Genomic DNA, 24,167 nt, shown 5'->3' with positions numbered 1-24,167 from the left:
CGTTCATGAGTAACGACTTGAGGCAATTCCTGCTCTCATACGAGATTGCCTCTAGTAGAACCACGAGCTACAACCCTAGGGGTAACGGACAGGTGGAGAGAGAGAACGCTACAGTCTGGAAGGCTGTCCTATTGGCGCTGAAGTCCAGGGGCCTTCCAGTCTCCTGTTGGCAGGAGGTCCTTCCAAATGCGCTTCATTCCATTCGCTCCCTCCTGTGTACGGCAACCAATGCTACTCCCCACGAGAGGATGTTCTCATTCCCTCGGAAGTCGTCCTCGGGGATCTCTTTACCAGCCTGGTTGACGTACCCAGGACCCGTCCTTCTGCGGCGACATGTGAGGGCCCGCAAGTCCGACCCCTTGGTCGAACCGGTCCAACTCCTCCACGCCAACCCTCAGTATGCCTATGTGGCATATCCTGACGGGCGAGAGGACACGGTCTCGATTCGAGACCTGGCGCCCGCAGGGGACGTAGCAACTCCTGTCGCTCCTATACCCCCTGTCACGAATCCCCTATCACTTCTTTCTTCCCCGGACGTGGCGCGGTCAGCACCGGGACCAGTGCATAACAGTTATACTCCCATGTACAGCTTGCCTGAGACTCGGAGATCGGCGCCACCACAGAAGGTACCGGGATCCCCTGCACCACCGCTTCACCAGGGTCAACCGGCCCGGGAGTCCTCGAGGGGACAGCCGGACGCTGTTTTGGAGAGAACGCCACCGCAAGCACCTGCTCCGGTGTCACAACCGGTGTTGAGGAGATCACAGCGACGGTGCGGTCCTCCAGACCGTCTGGACTTGTAGATTTTTTTGTATATATGTAAACTGTTTTCGCACCCCGCCGGCCTTTGTTTTCAAAGGAGGGGTGAATGTGGTGAACCATCGTTGGTTACCACTGTGGGGTTATTCCAATGTGACTGTTGGGTTAGGGTGTTGACACTGTGGGGTTGTTATAATGTTGTTGTTGGGTTAGGGTGTTTACACTGTGGGATTAATATACCTGTGGTGGATGCTGTTATGGCACATCCCGGTCGGGCCCCGCCTCCTGGGGAGAGGTATAAGACCCTCTGCTCAGGCGGGACCCCTCCAGTCTGGAATGGTGTACTCGTGTTTAGATAGTTCCATTGTTTGTCAATAAAAGCCTTCAATCGCTGAAGCCTTGTACCTCGTGCTTGATTGTCGCGCATCAAGTATGTTGAGGAACAAACAAGGGAAGACTATTTTAGATCTAGCATTATGCAATGAGAAAGGATTACTGAACAATCTTGTTGTAAAAGAACCTTTAGGGAAGCGTGACCATATTTTGTTAGCTTTCAAACTTAATGGAAAATTCAATGCAGTTGAGTCGAAAACTAGTGTCTTAAATCTAAACAAAGGAACTGCAAAGGTACAAGGGCAAGTTGGCTATAGTGGATTGGGAAATATGTAGAGTCATAGAGGTTTACAGCATGGAAACAGGCCCTTCAGCCCAACTTGTCCATGCTGCCGCTTTTTTAACCCCTAAACTAATCCCAATTGCCCATGTTTGTCCCATATCATTCTATACCCATCTTACCCATGTAACTGTCTAAACGCTTTTTAAAATTGTACCCACCTCTACTACGACCTCTGGCAGCTTGTTCCAGACACTCTCCACCCTATGTGGAAAAAATTGCCCCTCTGGACACTTTTGTATCTCTCCCCTCTCAGCTTAAACCTATGCCCTCTAGTTTTAGACTCCCCTACCTTTGGGAAAAGATATTGACTATCTAGCTGATCTCTGCCCCTCATTATTTTATAGACCTCTATAAGATCATCCCCAAACCTATGCGCCAGAGAAAGAAGTCCCAGTCTATCCAACCTCCTTATAACTCAAGTCCTGGTAGCATCCTAGTAAATTTTTTCTGCACTATTTCTAGATGAATAATACCCTTTTTATAATAGGGTGACCAGAACTATACACAGTATTCCAAGTGTGGTCTTGACTGGCTATGTAAAAAGATAATAGACAGGCAATGGCTTGTATTTAAAGAGCTAATATGTGGCTTTCAACAAATATGCATTCGCTTCTGAAGCACAAAAATCTAACAGGAAAAGTGAGTCAACAGTGTCTAACATATTACATAAAAGGAAGAGACTTATAAAGTTGCCAAAAAAAGTAGTAAACCTGAGGATTGGGAGCATTTAAGAATTCTCTCGAGACAAAAGGAATGCAGGTGAGGAGCACTCTAGGGTTAGTTCTTGCCAAAAGGGCACTCGTTCCCGGTGCGGTTGTAAGGCAGAAGAGAGGCTCAGCCTGAGATATAGTGATTGAGTGCCTAGGGCAGCCCTTGGGTCTGAAGCCCTCAAACTGGCAGGAGCAGATGATGGTGTGTAACACCTCCCAGAATCTAGCCAGCCAGGTTTGGTAACCCTACATTTCCTTTTGCTTTTCCTCATCACCCCACTTGTTCAAAACCTAAAACATTTCTATCTTCTCTCAGTGAAAGGCTTCGACCTGAATCTTTAACTCTCTCTCCACAGATGCTGGCGAGTATTTCCAGCATTTTCTATTTTTATTTCTAATAGCTGCAGTATTTTTTTGTTCCCAGTTGTTTCTATAGCATTGCCATCCTTTTCCTCGGTTTTACCAGCAGCAGCAGTGAGGAGTTCAAACAGGAGCTCGAGCCGGCAGCCAGTAAACTTCCTCCCATCACGTGAGTGGGCGGCGCGCTCTGGCGCAGGGAGTGAGCATGCGCGGCCAGGCCAGCCGGGGCCGGGTGAGTGCGACAGGTGAGCGGGGCCGGGTCTAAGCTGCTCTCTTTTCTCTCTCTCAGCCAGACGGCATGGGTTGATGGATTCGCGACCGAGGCCTCGGCGGCTCCTCGGTGTTTAGCCCATGATGCCGAGTATCTGTCTCGGGGCTGCCAGGAAGGACGGGCGAGCGGCGCGGCCTCCGTTGGTAGCCAGTCTTCTCCAGCCGCCCCTGGTTTACTTATCCAGTTCTCACCTGCCCCTAACTCCTGACCTTCTCTTCAGGGTTAAACTTTGGGGCAGGGGCACAGTTTTTGTTCTCTTTCACCTTTAGATTTTGTACACTTTGTACATGGGACGCCATAAAGTGTGGCACCTTTTAACGTTACTGACAAGACCCAAAGTCTCGAAAGGTTGCATTTGTATATTGTCCTTAAACCAGCAGTGACACATCCACTGACTTAAAACGAGGTTTGTCCTGTTCCGTTTGGGTTTGAAGTGATCCAGTTTCGGGATCAGTAATTGAGAATACATTTATTTATGTTGAGTATTTACAAAGCAGTTTCTGTTGTGACGCCAGAGTTGGGATATAACAACATAACTAAGGTCAAGGTTCTGAAAGTGAAATATCTCAACAGTGGTGCGTAGGTTCTCCAGCAGACGTGTAAATTTCTTATTTTGAAGTTTTAAGTCTCTAGCTCCTCTGAGGTATGCAGCATCGTGACTTCGTATTGACCAATGTGAATATACCAAGATACCAAATTAGAACTTCCAGACAGAAAGTGTTTTTGGAATGCCAATACAAATTGGCTTCTTGTCCTCACTTATTAATTCATGGAATGTGGGCATTGCTGGTGAGGCCAGCATTTATTGCCCATTCTTAATTGCCTTTGAGAAGGTGGTGCTGAGCTGCCTTCTAGAACCACTGCAGTCCATGTGGTATAGGTATTCTGTGGTTCCAGGATTTTGACCCAGCGATGGTGATGGAATGTTGATATCTTTCCAAGTCTGGATGGTGAGTGGCTTGGAGGGGAACTTCTGGGTGGCAGTGTTCCCAGGTGTCTGTTGCCCTTGTCCTTCTAGATAGTAGTGGGTGTGGGTTTGGAGGTGCTGTCTAAGGAATGCTGGTGAGTTCCTGCAGTGCATCTTGTGGATGGTCTACACTGTTGGAACTGTATGTCAGTGGTGGAGAGTGTGAATGTTTGTGGATGGGGTGTCAATCAATTGGGCTGTTTCCCTGTATAGTGTCAAGCTTCTTGAGTATTGTTGGAGCTGCACTTATCCAGGCAAATGGAAAGTATTCCATCACACTTCTGACTACTTCTGACTAGTGCCTTGCAGATGGTGGACAGGCTTTGGAGAGCCAGGAAGTGAATTACTTGCTGCAGGATTTCTAGCCTCTAACTTGCTATGGTGCCCACAGTATTTATATAGCTGGTCCAGTTCAGATTTTGTTCAATGGTAATCCCCTGGATGTTGATAGTGGGGGATTCAACAATGGTAATCCTATAGAATGTCCAGGGCCGATGGTTAGATTTTCTGTGTTGGAGATGGTACTTGTCAGCCCAAGCCTGGATATTGTCCAAGTCTTCCTGCATTTGGACATGGACTGCTTCAGTATCTGAGGAGTTGCGAGTGGTGCTGAACATTTCACAATCATCAGTGAACATTCCCACTTCTGACCTATGATAGAAGGAAGGTCATTGATGAAGCAGCTAAAGATGGTTGGGCCTAGCTCTATCCTGAGGAACTCCTGTGGTGATGTCCTGGAACTGAGGTGGTTGACCTCCAACAACCATTTTCCTATGTCCTGAATATGACTCAATTGGAGAGACTCCCCTTAGTTGTGGAGACTAAGTCCTGTCTTCACGTTGAGTCTGTCCTCAACTTGAAGGCAGGACTTAGTCTCCACAAGTGCGATGGCCATTCCTGTCAACACTGTCATGGACATATACACCTTCGCCGGCTGGTTATTTTGTTGGTTCCCTCACCATCTGCCGCAAACCCAGTCTAGCAGCTTTAGGACATTGAAGGACTTGTTTTTAAAGTTTATTTATTAGTGTCACAAGTAGGCTTACATTAACAGTGCAATGATACTGTGAAAATCCCCTAGTTTCCACAGTCTGGCGCTTGTTCGGGTACACTGAGGGAGAATTTAGCATGGCCAATGCACCCTGACCAGCACATCTTTTTAGGACATCTTCAGTGATTCCTCTAGTGTTCAGTATGAAAATGTATTGATTCGTCAGCTGAGAGGGGATGGTAATCAGCAAGAGGTTTCCTTGACTACATTTGACCATGAAGAGACTTCATCACAATGTTATGAACTCTGAGCTGTAAACCACTGTTATTCAGATTTCAACTGTATGCCACTATGCTGCAACCTCTGCTGGATCTGTCCAGTTGGTGGCACAGGGATGGTGATGTCTGGGACATTAAGGTCCAAGTCCGTGAGACAGCTCTCCCAATTTTGGCACAAGCACCCAGAGGAGGAGGACTTTGCCTTTATCAATTCTGGTCAATGCCGAATTACTTGCTGGGCCTTTTTAGACGGCCTCCCATGTAGGCCAGGCCCGGTAAGGACACCCTTCCGTTAGTGAACCACCAACAGAGAAGCCTGGTCAAATTCCAACATCTGGCATGGTGGAATTTGAACCTGGGTCCCAGACTCTGGATTACTTGTCCAATGACAATACCACCACGCCGCCACCTCCCTTTTCTAATTGAGTGTATTGCTCTTTGTTCCTTCTGTACCCAAAGATATTTATTAAAATAGAGTTATCTAAAATTTAATAGTTATCTAAAATTTGTCAGCAGTCAATTACTAAGGTTTTATTCTTGTGAGTTTATGATATCTGAATCATTTGAAATGAAAGATTTGACGTCAGCCTCGGGTATCACGTTCTTTTTCTCTTTCATGTTTTGTTGAATAACTTAGTGGTGCTTCCTTGCATGTGATCACTTGGCTCAGTATGCATGTCTTGTTATGGTTTATTAATGCCACCTGAAATTGTGTTACCATCTGTAGCTGTGTGCAACTTAATTCCTGTCTACTTGAAAATTATAATAGCGATTTTTTTTTTTTTTGTTTTGTTTTAAATTTGCAAACAGTTCCAGTTACTTTATCAATGTCTCTTTTAAGATTCAAATCCTCAATCCTTATATAGCATCATCCTTTACAACCTCTATAACTTCCTCCAGCCCTACAACTCTTCAAGAACTCCACATTACAATGCATCACTCGCTCCTTCACCCCGCCATTGGCAGCTATGCCTTCAGCCCGCCATTGGCAGCTATGCCTTCAGCCATCCAGGCCCTGTGCTTTGGCATTCACCCTCCAACTCGCCCTGTCTCTTCCCTCCCTGTAATACGTTCCTTAAAATCTACCCCGGAATAAGCATTTTGTAACCTATCCTAATTGCAGCAGATCTTTGCAACTCCCATAGAACTGTTTGGGAAAAGGGTAAACTTTTGATCCACTCAATAGTGGCCTGAAGTGTTAATTGCATAATCATTTTAAAGGAGGTAATTTGTGATCACAGAGTATCCATTTGGTTCCCAGAAGCACATTGTGACATCTTTGTGAATACCATTCTATTCTGTTTGGACTGGGGCAATGCTTGGTGTTAGGACATCTGATAACATATTCATCACCTAAGACTTGCATGTACAGTGCACAACTTCAAAATTTGTGGCTGACACAAAAGCTTGTAATTATTGTGAACTGTGAGGAGGTAGTGATGTACTTCAAAAGGATATAGACTGGCAGATGGAATGGTGGGCAAATGGCAGATGAAATTTAATGCAGAGAAATGTGTAGTATTTCATTTTTGGAGGAAGAGAAGATTAAAAGGAGATTTAACAAAGGTGTTCAAAATGATGAGTCTGGATGGAGTAGGTGGGGGAGAAACTGTTCCTGTTGGCAGATGATTGAGAACCAGGGTAAACCAATTTTAAGATGATTGGCACAAGAAGCAATGGTGACATGAGGAAAAATATTTTTCATAGGGTCTGGAATGCATTGTTTGAGCATGTGGTGACAGAAAAAATCGTGGCTTCAAAAGAGAATGGATAATTATCTGAAAAAAAAATTGAAGGGCTACAGGCAAGAGGCAAAAAAGTGGGATGAGTAGAGTGAGACTGGTTAGTTGCATTTGCAAAGAACCAGCATGGACGTGATGAGTTAAATGGCCTCCTTCTGTGCTGTAACTGTTCTATGAATTCATCAGTGTGCCAAGCAGTCAGTTAGACTTTTGAAAGCCCTTTCAGTTACAATGCAAAGACTAGGCCCTGGACTTTGCTAAGTATATTTATTGGGTGCTCTTTGAAACCAAAGGACAAGGTGCTTCACGTTTATACATCATTTCTAAGCAACAAAATGAGCTCGTGGATGTGGCTATGTTTTTAAAGGTATGTTTTAAAGAGGTTCATCTCACTATGTGGAGAGACAAATATAAACTACCATATTTGCAGTGAAGTTAGTGCCTCTATCGCAATAGTGCTTCTTTAAATATAGGATTTCTAGTTATTTCACCAAAGACTTAAATAAAATCAAAACCCTTCACTGAGATGCGTAGGTTAGAGGGATTAGTGGGTAAAATGTGTGGGGATATGGGGGTAGGGCCTGGGGGGATTGTGGTCGGTGCAGACTCGATGGGCCGAATGGCCTCTTTCTGCACTGTAGGTTCTATGATTCACTGGAAAAAGCTACATAAAGCTGTCTATGTGTAAAAAGAGATCCAGGAATTGTCACGCATCTGGCCTTGACTTGTTCATAGTCATAAAATTTGAAAGTCTAATTGGGAACTGTTTATTCTGGAGTTAAAAAGGGAGGTTTACATTTCATAAGCTCAATATTATTTGAAGAATAAACATTCTATTTCCTTGAAATCTGCCTGTTATAATATCAGCAGTGTCATCCGCTTCCTTACTGGCGGACTTGTGCCTTGCCAAAGACCTTGTTTAGGATTCAGGTTTTGTAGCAACATTATAATTGCTCTTTCCTTCAGTCTAAGTTTGTAGTGGCATGCCCATTGGAGTTAGACTATGTAGCAACTAGAGGGTATAGACTGTTATGTTCTTCTATAGAATTAACACTGATGTATTCTTTTGAATCACCTGACAGCTTTTCCATTTTTTAAAATTGAAATCAAGCGAAGCTTCATGTTTAGTACCAAAATATTTTCAAATGAATAATTTTTCATATAGTTGTCCCTGTCATTTTGCCACACTAAACATCGTCTCATTTACTTCTCTCATACCATCGCCTTTCCATGCATTCCTTCCAAGCTTCCATACTTTTCCCGTCCTTTCCGTTGATCCTGTTCCATCCCTCATGGAAACAATCTATCCAGCCGGGATAACATTTCCTTTGGGGGTCACCTTTCCTTCTGCTGTTTATGTTCTCCATCAACCCTCAACCCTACGATCACCACCATCAGAGCTGCACTTGTGTCACACACACCAATCCGCTATGGAAAATGCACCATGGCAATCCCTCAAACAATCAGAGTTGACTTGTCAACCAATCAGCACCCTTTCCTAATGTAGTATGATTGCCGCTCTCTTCGAAATTTGGCATTCTTGGGTCTGTCCTGATGAATGTAGTATGAAAAGCTTCAACGGCATGTGTCGCTTTTCAGGAATAATCAAGTTCTGTACTAACAAGTGACTTATAGGCCACATGGTGTCACAGAGGTTAGCACGGATGCTCTGGTTTCCTCCCACAGGCCAAAGATGTTCAGATTAGGTTTATTGGCCATGCTAAATTGCTCCTTAGTGTCGCAAGATGTGGAGGTGAGGGGGGATCAGTGAGGTAAATGTGAGGGGTTACGGGGATAGGGCGGGGGGTTAGACTTGGGAAAGATGCTCTGTTGGTGAGTCAATGCAGACTTGATGAGCCAAGTAGCTACTTTCTGCACTGTAGGGATTCTATGAATGCTAAGTTCTTCCTTAATAACATCTGGGGGTGCGGGTTGGGGGGGGGTGCTTGTGCCAAAATTGGGAGAACTGTCCCACTGAATAGTCAAGGAATAGCTTATCATAGTCTTACCTTACAATCAGTGTCTTCAGCACCACCTTCACTATGCCTGGGTGTGCCCAGTTCAATGGTCGGACAGACCCACCTGAGATGGCAGTCCAGTGGTATACGGTAGGGTGGGAGTTGTCCCAAGAGTGCTCAACATTTGACTCTGTACAACATGAAATCTTATGGCATCAGGTCAAACATGGCCAAGGAAACCTGTTTATTCCCACCTCCCACTTTCCCCCCCAGCTGACGAATCAGTATTCCACTATATTGAACCCACTTGGAAGAAGCACTGAGGGTAATTTGTTTGAGGGATTACAAAGTCCATTATGAAGAGTGACTCAGTACTATCATTACTGATTAAGCTGGCTGAGTTCTGAAAGACATTCCTGCTTGACTGAGCCTGCGGTAGGTGATGAGGGAACAAAAAGGCCTACTTGACATGGAATCCCCTTCCTGTTAGCACTGTGGGTGTACCTGCATCAAATGGATTGCTGTGGTTCAGGAAAGCTGCTGACTACCAGCTTGAGGGCAATTGGAAATAGGGAGCAAATATTGGCATTGCCAGCAACACCAATGTCCCATGAAAAAATAAAACAAAAATGCCCTGTAGTTTTAGATTCTCCAGCCAGGGAAAATGACCTCTGAGCATTAAAGATAATTTTTGCTTTGTGTACTACTGAACTTATTTGTGCAACTGGTGATCCTTTGTAAGGAATGTAGAATTAGGAGACATTGTATATGTTCAAGGTAATGAAACATGTTGGTTCAAACTTGTGAAATATCAATTGAATTTGATTAAAAATTCAATCCAATTATTCAGGTAGGATTTGTAATTTTTAAATACTTAGTTATCTTCTTCGATATTGTGTAGAATTAATTAGAGATATTTTTTCTTGAGAAAATTTCAACATCATTCTTGTTTCCTTAGATCCAGTATGTCGAGGCCTACGAGTGTGTCCCCACGACCTGGGAGTGCCCAGTCAAGCCAAGCTGCCTCTAAAGCCAAAGGATTTAAGGATATTCGGATTGATGAAGAAGTTAAAATTGCCGTGAACATAGCCTTAGAGAGGTTCCGTTATGGTGATCAAAAAGGTGCATACAGTAACAGTGCATTGTTGCTGAAAATCTCTTTTTAATTTCATTTGGGCAAGTATAGTTTAATGAAGGAAAGCCAGCATGGACTTGTTAAGTTCAAATTGTGCTTGTCGTGATTGTGTTTTTGATGGATAACAGAAAAGGTTAATAATAGAATTCCTTATCAAGTTTAAAGTTTATTTATTAGTGTCCCAAGTAGGCTTACATTAACACTGCAATGAAGTTACTGTGAAAATCCCTTAGTCACCACACACCGGCGCCTGTTTGGGTACACCGAGGGAGAATTTAGCATGGCTAATGCACATTTTTCAGACTGTGGAAAGAAACCGGCATACCCGGAGGAAAAACAAGCAGACGTAGGGAGAACATGCAGACTCCACACAGACAGTGACCCAAGCCGGGAATTGAACCCGGGTCTCTGGCCCTGTCAGGCAGCAGTGCTAACCACTGTGCTACCATGCCGCCCAGGTGGATAGTGAGGTAGTTGATTCTAAGACCAGGCCCTGAATCTCAATAAAGATAACTATGATGGCATGAGGCATGGATTGGCAATGATGGAGTGGGAAACATTATTGAAAGGAAGGACAGTGGACAGGCATTCAAGGAATGAATTGATGAACCCCAAATGTTGTTTAATCCTATTTGGCGCAAAAGTGGAAAGGAAACTGTGGCCAAACCATGGCTTACAAGGGAAATTAGAGATAGTATTCGATTCAAGGAAGAAGCATACAAATTAGCAAGAAAAAGCAATAGACCTGAGGGTTGGGAGCAGCTTAAAGCTCAGCAAAGGTGGACCAAGGGATTGATTTAAGAAGGGGAAAATAGAGTATAAAAGTAAGCTAGTAGGGAACATAAAAACTGACCCTAAAAGTTTCTGTTGGTATGTAAAGGGAAAAAAGATTCATAAAAATTAATATAGGCCCCTGACAGTCAAGAAACGGGGAAATTCATAACGGGGAACAAAGAAATGGCTGAAGAACTAAATTCATACTTTGCTTCTGTCTTCACAGGGAAGACATGAATAATGTACTGGAAGTTCTGAGAAACACAAGTTTTAGTGAGGAACTGAAGGAAATCAGTATAAGTAGAAAAATGCTTTTGGGAAAATTAATGGGATTGAAGCGATTGGATCTCCAGGGTTTGATGCTCCTCATCCCAGAGTACCTAAAGAAGTGTCCCTAGAAATAATAGATCTAATGGTGGCCATTTCCAAAATTCTTTGGGCTCTGGAATCGTTTCTACAGATTGGAGTGTAGCGAATGTAAGCCTGCTTTTCCAAATCGGAGGTAGAGAGAAAAGAGGAAACTATAGACCAGTGAGCCTAACGCCGGTACTGGGGAAGTTGCTGGAGTCCATTATCAGGATTTCATAGCACAACATTTGGAAAGCGGTTGTATAATCAGAGAAAGTTAACATTAATTTACAAGAGGGAATCATGCTTGACAAATGTACTGGAATTCTTTGAAGATGTAACTAATAGAGTTGACCAGGGAGAACTGGTGGGTGTTGTTTATTTAGACTTTTAGAAGGCTTTCGACAAGGTCTCACATAGCAGATTACTATGTAAAGTTTAAGTACATGGGATTGCGTGTAGTACATTTGAGATGGATAGAAAGCTGGTTAACAGACAGGAAGCAAAGAGTTTGAATAAATGGGCCTTTTTCCAATTGGCAGGCAGTGACTAGTAGGGTTCTACAGGGATCTGTGCTAGAATCCCCAACTATTCACATTATATATTAATCATTTCGACAAGGGAACTCCATGTATCATCTCCAAATTTGCAGATGATACTAAGTTGGGTGGGAGGGTGAGCTGTGGGAAGGATGCAGAGATGCTTGGACAGGCTGAGTGTGTGGACATATGCATGCCAGATGCAGTATAATGTAGATAAATGTGAAGTTATCCACTTCAGTAGCAAAAATAAGAAGGCAGATTATTATTTGAATGGGTGTAAATTGAGAGAAATGGATATTCAGTGAGACCTTGGTGTCCTTGTGCATCAGTTGCGAGGAGTAAACATGCAGGTACAGCAGGCAGTAAAGAAGGCAAATGGTATGTTGGCCTTCATAGTGAAAGAAGTTTGAGTATAGGGATAGGGATATTTTGCTGCAATTATATAGGGCATTGGTGGGGCCACACCTGGAATATTGTGTGCTGTTTTGGTGTTTTTATCTGAGGAAGGATATTCTTGCTGTAGAGGCAGTGCAGCGAAGATTTACCAGACTGATTCCTGGAATGGCAAGACTGTCATGTAAGGAGAGATTGAGTTAGTTAGGACTTTATTCATTGGAGTTTAGAAGAGTGAGAGGGGATCTTATAGAAACTTATAAAATTCTAACACGACTAGATAGGGTAGACTTAGAAAAAATGTTCCCAATGGTGGGAAGTCTGGAACTAGGGGCCATAGTTTGAGGGTAAATGTTTTAGGAGATAGCTGAAGAGAAATTTCTTCACCCAGAGAGTGGTGAATCTATATAATATCACAACTACAGAAAGTAGTTGAGGCTAAAACGTGTGATTTCAAGAAGGTATTAGATGTAGCTCTTGGGGTTAAAGGGATCAAAGGATATTGGGGGAGGGGAGGAAAGGCAAGATTGGGGTATTGAATTTGATGGTTAGCCATGATAAGAATGGAGGAGCAGGCCAGAAGGGCCGAATAGCCTATCCTTGCTTGTGTTTTCTATGTATGATCAGGTTAATTATTTGATAAGGGCATGTAATTTGCCAATAAAGTGGAAGACCATGGAGTAAAAAGGGCCGTTGCAGTGTGGATACAAAGATGGCTGTGCGATAAGAAACTGAAAAGCAGTGCACCATTGTTTTTCAGACTGGAAAGAAATATGTAGAATAGTTTCCTAGATGTCGGTACTGGGACCACTACTTTTCTTGGTCTATATTAACGAGCTAGACTTGGGTGTTCAAAGTTTGCAGATGATACAAAACCTGTTGTTGTGAACTGTGTGAGAAATACTTCAATTGAATGGTTCAGACAGTGGCAGGCCTTTGAGGCTTCTGGAGCTCACTCCAGCTGCTCCTCGATTCCATGGAATAACCCAGGGGCCCATGAGCACCTGAAGGGAGGAACATCCGCTGGAGCACATCACGGCCTTCCACCCAGGAGACTTTGGGAGTTCCCAGCCAACCTGAATCCCCTCTTCCTGAGACCGATGCAATTCGGGCACAGTGGCAGAACAGGGTGATGCGACAACACTAGTGCCACCTGAAAGTAGGCTGGGGTCAGTCAGGTCCCAGCCCTTCAGAGTACACCTGCCGAAGGCATCTTGGGTAACAGGGCATGGAAGGTAGCAGGACACCTCCACCTCTGACGTGTATCCTTGGAATACACCTGGATGTAGTGGGAGGGTAAGCAAGTGTATGGATTTGTAGGGGCATGGGTGACGTTAGGCACAGGTAGTTGGGGAGCATTCTCACTTGTTACATTTGGACATGTCACTGAATTAAATATTTTTGTTCTTCACCACTGTAGCACCTTGCATTCTTTAACCCTTCTCCCAGTGGTACAGTGCATCTCCCTATCCGGACACAGTTGTTCTCACTGGCCCTGAATGTCCGCCAGATGGCTAGACTCTCAGAATGCACATGTTCTGTCTCTTTGGACTCCCTAGTGCTCAATGGAGACAGTGGTACCTACCTACCCCCTTCCTCCCTCTCAGAAGTCATGGCGCCTAGTTCCTGTCTTTATAAAGCGATAGTAATTCACGCTGGCGTGACGTCATGCCTGGTCAGTGGGAAGATTCAGTGAGGGCTAAAGATGAGATGTTAACCACACTAAGTATAGGAAAATGCTTTTAAATTCATGCAAATCCAGTTTGCGTCCTTCCTGGGCTTGAACCTGATCGTGTCATTGGGAGGGCCCAAGAAGATCGCAATCAGAAAACTTGCCTGCACAAGTCCTGTTTTTGAGATTTAGCAGCCATGACAGGAGATTTAGCAGCCATGACAGGATTTGCACATGTAGCTAATATGGCCTCTAACACCTGTCCCTTGTCATCCTCACCACTTGCCTTCCCCCTAGTTTTGTATCATTAGCAGCTTGGCAATATTACATTCATTTCCCTTATCCAAGTCATTAATACGCATTATAAATAATTGTGGCCATGGCACAGATCCTCATTCCACTACTTAGTTTGCCATCCAAAAATGTTTCTCTTATCCCAACTTGCTGTCATCTACCAGTTAGCCAGTCCTCTATCCATGCTAATATACCACCCCCAACTCCATGGACTCTTATCTTATTTTGTAGTCTTTTAATCAAGAGCAGCCAGTTCAGATTTTTAAAAGGTAAGGTGTGTGAGACAAGTGGACAAAACAAAAACGGAGTTTCTGATGCAAGGTCATGACCTGGAACATTAATTGTTTCTCTCTTCACAGATACTGCCAGACTTGAGTGTTTCCAGCATTTTCTATTTAATTTAAAAATAGTATGTTTTTAAATCTAGGATGAATTAATGAAAATGACTGAGGAAGGAATGTTTCTTCATTAATTGCAAGTTTGGAGTTTTAACAGTATGCAGTAATGTCTCTTGCTGTGCTTCAATGTACTAAAAGAATTTCAAATTGTGAAAACTAGATTAAATATTACATAACTGACAATTTCAGCAGCTGCAACTAATCAGTTTTTTTTCTAGAAATGGAATTTCCATCTTCGCTGACTAGTACAGAAAGGGCATTTATCCATCGCCTTGCCCAGTCCCTTGGCCTGATCTCTAAAAGCAAAGGGTGAGTTGCAAAGAGTTGGTGCATGTCTGATACTTGCATGCTATGGTATATCTTTAGTAGTTTTACAGAATGTATTGTACAGGGCAAGTCTTGAAACCTGAGCAGAGCACAATTGAGATGCTTTTATATTTAAATTTAATTACATTCAAAGTTACAAATTAATCATTTGCAATCTTTTTCACTATTTTATACCACAGGTGAAAAATACATAAGAATAGATCAATTACTGTTAAAAGATGCTGTGTTTGATGTACAACATAAATGGAAAGATGGTTGCAACTTTATAGCTCCAAAAGGTTGAGTAAATCCATTCAAGCAAAATAACCTATTTGCTACTTGAAAATCAAACACTTCGTCAGCAAAATACAAACTGAATAGTTACTCATTCTAAAAGAACTTGTTACCATACCCCAACATCCTACAATAAAACTGCTATTTTTTCAGATGTCAATTACCTTTATCTCTGTCCATAGAAAATAACTTTTTGGTTAAAGCCACCGATTATATCCTTGAAGATGGCATGTTAATGTACACCCCCCCCCCCCCCCCCCCCCCGGCCCCAGCAAAACCTGTTGTCACTTTAATAAAGGTATGCCACATGACTTCTCCAATCCTTCCATTCTGCTGGGGAAATCAATAAAGTTTAAAATAAAATAAGCTGTTTTCCGAAAACAAAAACGTTTATGACTTGATTGGATGATATAACTATCACACCTTCTCCTAGCACAGAGCTGGTGTCAGGACATCTCCCCTACACAGCCATCTCAACTTAGCTCAACATCTTTCCTCAAATATTCTTTCAACTCGGATTCTGTTTGTCTTCAAGCACCTGTTTGAACTCAACTCCAACTTCGAATTCCAAAGTATAAAAATCTTTAACGTTTTCCTGTTGCCTCCACTTTCAGGCCAATAAAACTTTACAACCTTTTTGTTTACTGATGAAGCCTTTGTATGTTGGAAAAGTTCCTTGTTACTTCTAACTTCCTTTTGAAATTTAACAGCTGAAAAGCCAAATTCCTACCTCTTTCCTAATGCAAATTTTAAACTCAACCTATTTATTTGCCAATCCAACCTCATTTCAGCGCCTCATTACAAATGCATGCACCCAGCACCTTACCCTTTTATCTCTCAGCTCTCACAGACAAGCTGTCTCTATTAACTTTTTCCCAGTTTGATTATCATGGACACACAGACTCACAATCTTCTTTACAAAATATTACCATGTTCCCAAAAATATTTAAAATAAATAGCATCCATCATCACACCTCACATTCTACCCATCACTAGGATGACCTATTTCAAGTTCCTGTAATATTACCTGCCGATCTCTACCTCCTATCACTACTGAAGCTTTCATCTAAACTCTACTTCTACAGTGATCTCTTTACCATGATCTCCCACAAATTCCATTGCTCATATCCAGTATTAAGTCCTAATCATCTATTGCCTCTTCTTGCCACCTACTTCTGGTTCTGCACTCATCAAAAGCTTTCTTTACAAATCTTTCCATGACCTTCATTCACTCTTCCAGTGCTGACCTGCTCTGCTATTCTGTTTCCTTCATCCAAACATCTGAGGCTTTAAGGGTGATTTGGAATTTTTTTTTAACAACACTGTGCTTCCATAAACCCTCAACCTTAAAGTACTTAGTTACATTTGCTAATTCTTCTTTCAAGTTAAGTTTGTTTGGTATTCCTTTGTTCCCACCCCCAGCTGAGTCTGATGTGTCCACTTCTGGAGCATGCTGCATATTGTGCATTTTCAATTGATATTATTAAATTGGCTATTCAAGTGAATCTATGAAACGCTGTCTGAAATGGAGGAAATGCAAAGAAATGTTTAATAAGTTGCAGTGCAGGCTATTTCTGCAAGTATTACAGCACTAATATTTGTATCTTATGATTTTTTAAACTTACATTAATGACTATTTTCGCCCATATTTCATGAGAGCCATGCTGCAGTGAGAAAATGCTTTTCATACATCAAAGTTCCGTTTAGTTTTATGTTTCCATGCTTTGTCTTTTAAAGTTGCTTGAGAAACAGTAATTGATCCTTTCTTTTCAGAAAGGGGGCTCACCGATTTCTTACAATAAAGAAGAAAGATGGCTCCGAGATAGCTCAGGCTGTCATGACCTGCACACTAACCCATAGCATGAAACATGCCATTCGCAATCTAATTCAGCGGTTTCCTGTGACTAATAAAGAGCGCACAGACCTTTTACCTAAAACTGAACGTGGGAATGCATTAACTGTTGAAGCAGGTATGTGTTGCTGTTTATTTTGGAGGAAAGAAATAAACTTATTTGGCTGATTTATCTCAGTTTTACAACTTTAAAAATCTAACATTCGATTGGTCACCCTGGGGTTACTCACAGGACTAACCTTCTGATGTTTATGTTGTGTTAAAAACTCATCAATGGCTATAATATTTAATTACTTAGATTTTCTCATTGCCATTATTTAAAATAAATGGGTTACTGTTGTTATAAATATTCCTGATTGGAAGATCATTGTACACAGCTGTAGCTTAAAACCTATTTCAAGATTTTGGCGTTTTGTTTATATTTTAGAAATTTACTTATCTATTCTATGCTGCTTTTAGCTTTCAACACATTAAGTGATGCACACTGTATTCAGTTGCTTTCCTTTTCAAAATTGGAATGGACTTTGGAAGGTTGTGAAAATGTGTTTTGCCAATTAGTATTTCAATTTGTAGGTCAAAAATTTAGAACAGTTAATGACATCTTCATAATGGTAGCAGTTCTAATATTATTGAAATCTCCTGGCAATTAATGCTAATCATTAGAAGTCTAGTTCACCAATGCCTGAAGAGAAGTTTGCATGTAAGGCTCCAATAGTTAGTGATCTCTACTTTATTGGTCCAGGAATTAAAAATGAATAAAAAAGCATAATTATTTCAGATTTACAGCACCTAAAGAAAATCTGGAAATACTCAGTAAGTCTGGCAACATCTGGAGTTATTAGATTGATACCTTAAGTCTGTTCCTTTCTTCACAATATTTCCAGCATTTTCTGTTTATTAAAAAAATTATATATTTTTAGGTTCATTTTGCACAAGTCCATCATTTTGTGAGATACACTGTAATATTTTGAGATGTTGCTTTTAGTTTCTCATGTTGATTTTCAAGCTGTTTTAGTTGGTTCCATATTTGTGCCCTCCTAGAAAACAACCGAGAGATGAATAAGACCAGTGGTAGACTCAACAATGGAATTCCTCAAGTTCCACCAAAACGTGGCGATTCTGAGTTAGATGCCTTTCGACAGTCTCTACCTGTTTTTGAAAAGCGAGATGAAATAGTGAAAATCATTAAAGAGAATAGAGTGATTTTAATAGTTGGAGAAACAGGATCTGGAAAAACTACGCAGGTGTGTCCCTCTCATTTGTCAATACATTTTTTAATGTTGCCTTGTTATTATTGAAGTGAATCAAAGCAATTCACAGAGTAGTGGTGGAAGGATGTTTTTCTGATCAGAGATCCGTGATCAATGGTGTTCCACAGGGGTCAGTGCTGGGACCCGATTGGAACCCGCAAGCATAGCCACTTCCACGATGACTTGTGGAACAATAAGTACCTGCACCACTTCAAGTGGACTCACCTGAGTGAATGTTTTGGTTACGAGAAGCTGGTTTTTGACCAAGGATGCGGGTGGAAGTCCCCCAGGCCAAGCACAAGACCAACTTCTACCTTCAGAATGTGCAGAAGAGTGAAGGCCTAGAGAAGCTGCAGAAGGGGAAGAAGGGGCAAGAGTGGCAAGAGAAGAGCTGGCACTTCCGGCAGTGGGCAACAAAGGCGGAGATCCAGGCCAGCAAGGCCTGGGAGCTCGGGAGGGTAGCAGAACTCCAAAGGAAATCCTAGCCCAACTTCATGCTTCTTGCCAAGATCTTCGACTCCACCATGGCACAGAAGTAGGCCCTTCCCAGGGATGATGGACTCTGAATCAAGGTGGGGGCAAGCCCTGCTCTCTCGGGCTTTGGAGGAGGATCCTTAGTGTTGATATGAAGTAGGTCCCTTATTGGCAGTGAATGCTGCCTATTGGTAGTGATGTTAGTCGTTTGCCTACAACCACTATGGACCATACTGAGCATGATGGCAGGTCTGAGGGCGTTGGGGTTTTGATGAACTGTCACACTGGGGGCAGCTGGAACTGGGTTCTGTGACTAGTGTGTGAAAATACCCAGCACTCCAGTCATGGATTGATGGACTGCAGCCCTGGGCTAAATCTGTAACAGAATCAGAACAGATCACTGCATTCGGCTAGTGGTTATTTTGAAAGAAATTGACTTCAAAATTCTTTTTATGCATAAATGTATCATCTTTGTATTTCAACAGAAGTATAGGATCATAGAAGGAGCAAACCATTGAGCCTACTCCAACATTCAATATGATCATGGCTGATCACCTAGTTCAATGCCTTTTTTCCACATTATCCCCATATCCCTTTGATGTCATTGGCAGAAATCTGTCAATGTCATACAAATCTGTAAATGCCTACTTTAAACATACTCAATGACTGAGCTTCTACAGCCCTTTGGGATAGGGAATTCCAAAGATTCTTGAACAAATAATTTCTTGTCCTAAGTGGTTTCCCCCTAAATTTGAAATTGTGTCCCCTGATTCTCGACTTCCCAACCGGGGAAGCATCTTTCTTGCATTTACCCTGTCCTTCCCTTTAAGCATTTTGTAGGTTCCAATGAGATCACCTCCCACTCTTCAAAATTCTAGAGAATACAGGCTCAATTTCCCCAATCTCTCTTCATGAGCCAGTCCTGCCGCCTTGAACAAGTCTGGTGAAACACCTGCACTCCCTCTAAAGCAATAATAGTACCCCACGTGTGGTCTAACCAAGGTTCGATACAATTGAAGCAAGACTTTGCCACCGCTGTACTCAAATCCTCTTGTGATAAAGGCTAACATACCATTAGCCTTCCTAATTGCTTGCTCAATTCAATTCAACTTTATTGTCATTCTATAATGTACAAATACAACGAAAAGTGAGCTTGTAGGCTCCCAAGATACAAAGAGCAGTAGTCATTATAAAATAGTGTTAATAGTCATTGTGTATATATGCATATTGCACAATGCCCATTGCCTGTGAATATGTTAAAGGATGGAGTTCAGGTGGATAACAGCTCTGAAGAAGAAGCTGTTCCTGAGCCTGGTCGTACGGGCTCGAATGCATCTGTACCGCCTCCCAGATGGCAGGGGGGGGGCAAACATTCTGTGGCTGGGATGGGTGGGATCTCTGGTGATGCTGAGAGATCTCCGCAGATAACATTTGTGATAAATGTCCTGGATGGCTGGTAGCTGGGTGCCGATAATGTATTGGGCAGTTTTGACTACCTGCTGCAAAGCTTTCCAGTCAGAAATGGAGCAACTGCCGTACCACATCGTAATGCACTTCGACAAGATGTTCTCTCTTATGCATTGGTAGAAGTTTGAGAGAAGCTGGGGGGACAGGTTGGCTTTCTTTAGCCTCCTCAGGAAGTATAGGCGCTGCTGAGCCTTCTTCACTTGGGGAGGAGTTGTTGTTGAAGGACTATGAGAGGTCCTCTGTTATATGGACGCCCAGGAATTTGAAGCTTCAGACCCTTTCCACCTGTACCTGCATGTTAGCTTTCCATGGCTTATTGATAAGGGGACACGGGTCCCTTTGTACGTCTATACTTTCTAATCTCTCAGCATTTAAGAAATACTTTGCACATTCTACCCAAGTGGATAACCACATAATATTCCATCTACCATAGTCTTGATCGCTCACTTAACACTGTCCAAATCCCCTTGAAGCCGCTTTGCATCTTCACAACGCCCACTCCCATTCAGCTTTGTTTCACCCACAAACTTGGAAATATGACATTTGGTCCCCACATAATTGATATAAATTGTGAACCAATGGGGCCTCAAATACTGATCCTTGTGGTACCCCACTAGTCATCACCTGCCAGCTCAAGAATGACCTGTTTATTCCTACTCTCTGTTTTCTGCCTGTTAACCAATCCTTAGGCCATGCCAGTATATTACTTCCTAACCCATGTGCTTTAATTTTGCTAACCAGCCCCCTGATTATCCCAGCATTTTCCTTACTACAGACATAAGGCTAGTAGATCTGTAGCTCCCTGTTTTCTCTCTCCCACCCTCCCTTAAATAGTGGTGTGACATTTGTTACCTTCCGATCTGCAGGACCGTTCCAGAATCGGAAGAATTTTAGAAGATTTAGTTTCAGTTTCTACTCTGTGCAGCCAATAGCTCCTGGAATAAATCTGTTGTTGTTCTTTCGAATCTATGTGTGCAAGCCACATCCTTTTCTTTTTGTGTAAAACCCACAATCCCTAACATAATTAGGACATTTCATGTACCTATTCTGCCAATAATTCATTTACTGTTGTAAACCACTATTCCTTTGGTATTTTACTACTTTTAGTCACTTCTGTTGCACTTGTTCTCATGACTAAGACAAAAGTTTATACAATTGCTGTTTGATAATCTGTTTAACGTTGGTTTGATCTTAACCTTTTTGGAAAACATGGTACTGAATCTTTTTATGAGCATGTGTTCACAAAGCAATATTCTTGAAATTTCCAAATACTTTTGCCACAGTGCTGTTAATTTATTGAGTTTGTCTGTTAGTTTTGAGAGTGGATATGTTCACTCTTCATTGCATTATTTTTCAGATCCCCCAGTTCCTTCTGGATGACTGTTACAAGAATGGGATTCCCTGCCGTATATTCTGTACTCAGCCCAGACGACTTGCGGCTATTGCTGTGGCAGAAAGGGTTGCTGCAGAGAGGGGTGAAAAGATTGGGCAAACTATCGGTTATCAGATTCGACTGGAGAGCAGGTATAATTGACGAGGCTGCTAAACACTAAAGTTCTCTTGACGTTTTAAGTTTTCTAATACAAAATTATTTTTGTTTCAGGGTTTCCCCAAAGACACTGCTGACATTTTGTACAAATGGAGTACTTCTTCGAACACTAATGGCAGGAGATGGCACCTTAGCAGCTGTCACACATGTGATAGTAGTAAGTTTTTCAGAATGATTCATGTATTCCTTTTTTGGGCAGGAACTTGCCATCACAACAACATGCGGTTTCAGAAGCACAAAAAGCAGACACCAGGGCTAAGCAAGGCTTCAGCAGAGATCATCCCGTGCCACTGGCAAGGGACAACATATGTGGCACTTGTGTCAGATTTGCCTTCCCGAATCAACATGTTCAGTCAATAAAAGTGCAGCAATGATCTCATCTGATCTCATCAAAGTTCTGAGTTTGCATTCCCATCATCTCTAAATTAATGTAGAAAATACTAGAAGTAAAGGTTCTTCAGCATCTCAAAAGAGCTAATAATATTTTGGTTGTGGACCTTTCTTCAGAAGTGGAGGAACAAACCGATTATTTTGATGAGGCTGTGAAAAACATTAAGATGAAGGTGGGAGTGGAGACATGGAAATAAGGACAGATCCTGCCAACAGCTTTGTCAACTATAAAGTCTTAGAAGAAGAATGGACTGACTGGGACATAACTTTGGAGCCTGAGTAGACCTTGTGACCCTTGCAGCCTGCTCCACCATTCGATAAGATCATGGCTGATCTGGTAGTGGCCTCAATCCCACTTCCCTGTCTGCCCTCTGCAACCATTGACTGTCATGTTTCTCAAAAATCTATCTCACCCAGCCTTGAATAAATTCAACGCCTAGCCTCCATTGCATTCTGGCGAAGAAGACCCCACATACTAATGACCCCCGAGAGAAAAGAATTCTCCTCATCTCCATCTTAAACTGTGTCCCCTAGTTCTACTCTCCCACACAAGATGAAACATCCTTCCTGGTATCCACCCTAAAAAGTTTTCTCAGGATATTGTGTGTTTCAATAAGGTCACACTCATTCTTCCAAACTCAAATGGATATAGACCCAACCTGTTCAACCTTAATAAGCTCTTTATCTCTGGAATGAGTCAAGTGAATCATCTATGAACTGCTAATGCAAATATATCCTTCAAAAAAGAAGACCAAAGCTTTACACAGTACTTCAGATGTGGTCTAATCATTGCCCTCTCCAGCTGCAGTAAACTCCCCTACTTTTAGGTTCCATTTCGGTTGCAATAACCACCATTTACCTTCCTAACTGCTGTACCTGTTACTAACATTTTGTGATTCATGTAACAGGCACCCAGACCTTTATCACCAAGTTTAGCAACCTCTTTCCATTTAAATGGTATACTGCTTTTCTATTCTTACTGCCAAAGTGGACAATTTCACACTTCCCCACGTTATGCTTCATGTGCTGAATTTTGCTCACCTACTTAACCTATCCATACCCCTTTGCACACTCCACCTTTTTTTGACAACTCACTTTCTTACCTATCATGGAGCCATTGGCAAATTTAGCTATGATGCATTTGGCCCCTTCATCCAAGTCATTATTCTAGATGATAAATAGTTGAGGCCTAAGCACCAATCCCTGTGGCACTCCTAGTTACCTCTTGCCAACCTGAAAAAGACCTATTTAACTTAGTCTCTGTCTCTTGTTGGCTAACCAATCCTTTATTCATTCTAATACGTTATCCTCTATACCATGTGCTTTTATCTTGTTTAAAAACCTTTGACTTGGCACCTCATTTAATGCCTTTTGGAAATCCGAGTACGCCTCATCTACAGGTTCCTCTACATTTACCTTACTTAATTCCTCAAAGAACTATCAGAGTTTGCACTATGGCAATGAATAAACAAGGAAAAAATGGATTTTTTGCAAATTGGGATGGGAGCTTTGTTACAGCATGATCCCACTACCAAAGCACACCATACCCATTACCTCATTTCCTTCATTTTGTTTTGTTCTGTAAAGAGATTGAATTATCTCTCACTTACTTACCACTTATGACAAAGGGTCTACAACTAAAGTATTAAATTCCTGTTATGAAATAAGCAGCCATAATACAAAATGCTGAAACAATTCCATATAATTAGCAGTCTAAACATTTAGCAATAGTTAATTTGCTTCAATAAGCAATTCTTATTGCTTATAAGAGAATTTAGTGGTGTGTTGTTGTGGTTTAAGCTTACACAAGCTTCCAGCCAAACTAATTAATTTATACTGGCTATGAGGTGCCATGTGCATATTCATGGAGGAAAGGTTACAAGAGCTGCTCTTCGATCCCTTTTGAATGGGCAGGGTACATTTTAAGTCCTGGAACTGGATCACCTATTTGGATGAGAAATTATGCTTCTTTGTTCAGGGGTGGAAAATGGAGGAGAGAAGCAATTTTGCAAAGGCGAAGAAATGCAAAGGAACCAAAAGAGATTTTAGTTTTGAATAGTGAGGTTGAGTATACTTAATTTTATATAGCAATTTTAATGAAAATTAGCAATGAATTTTTGATGATGGTTTGAAGGATTAGTTAATTTTGACAGTACCATTATGTTTGCTGTGGAAGTCCCTACTTCAGATAACGGCTACAGTATAATTGCCAGTGGATGGCATGATAGGCTCGTATATTTGTAAAGTACATTAGCTCTCTCTGTTGTTAGAGTACAGCAGTTGCAGTTGACTAAATAATAAATTTGATCATCGTAAG

At 42.0% G+C, this 24,167-nt stretch overlaps 1 protein-coding gene across 7 annotated transcripts in view; it reads left to right on the top strand.

Annotated features, from left to right (window-relative positions):
• Nucleotides 1-2,704: 2,704 nt before the first annotated feature.
• The window catches only part of ythdc2 (YTH domain containing 2), a 91,335-nt gene continuing 69,872 nt past the window's right edge, over nt 2,705-24,167 (top strand). For 5 of the 7 annotated variants that reach the window (XM_078214650.1, XM_078214649.1, XM_078214648.1 and 2 more), the window contains exons 1-7: nt 2,705-2,750; nt 9,671-9,834; nt 14,487-14,577; nt 16,642-16,838; nt 17,762-17,964; nt 21,269-21,435; nt 21,515-21,617. In XM_078214650.1, the coding sequence (XP_078070776.1) occupies nt 9,678-9,834; nt 14,487-14,577; nt 16,642-16,838; nt 17,762-17,964; nt 21,269-21,435; nt 21,515-21,617 (918 nt within the window). In that variant the 5' untranslated portion in view covers nt 2,705-2,750; nt 9,671-9,677. Of the gene's footprint in view, nt 3,183-9,670; nt 9,835-14,486; nt 14,578-16,641; nt 16,839-17,761; nt 17,965-21,268; nt 21,436-21,514; nt 21,618-24,167 lie in introns of all 7 variants that reach the window. The other 2 variants (XM_078214647.1, XM_078214652.1) reach the window with 1 other exon arrangement.

The sequence above is a fragment of the Mustelus asterias genome, chromosome 6, assembly GCF_964213995.1.
Source record: "Mustelus asterias chromosome 6, sMusAst1.hap1.1, whole genome shotgun sequence".
Lineage (NCBI taxonomy): Eukaryota > Metazoa > Chordata > Chondrichthyes > Carcharhiniformes > Triakidae > Mustelus > Mustelus asterias.
The sequence above is the reverse complement of the archived record's forward strand: the minus strand, read 5'-3'. Positions and strand labels throughout refer to the sequence as shown.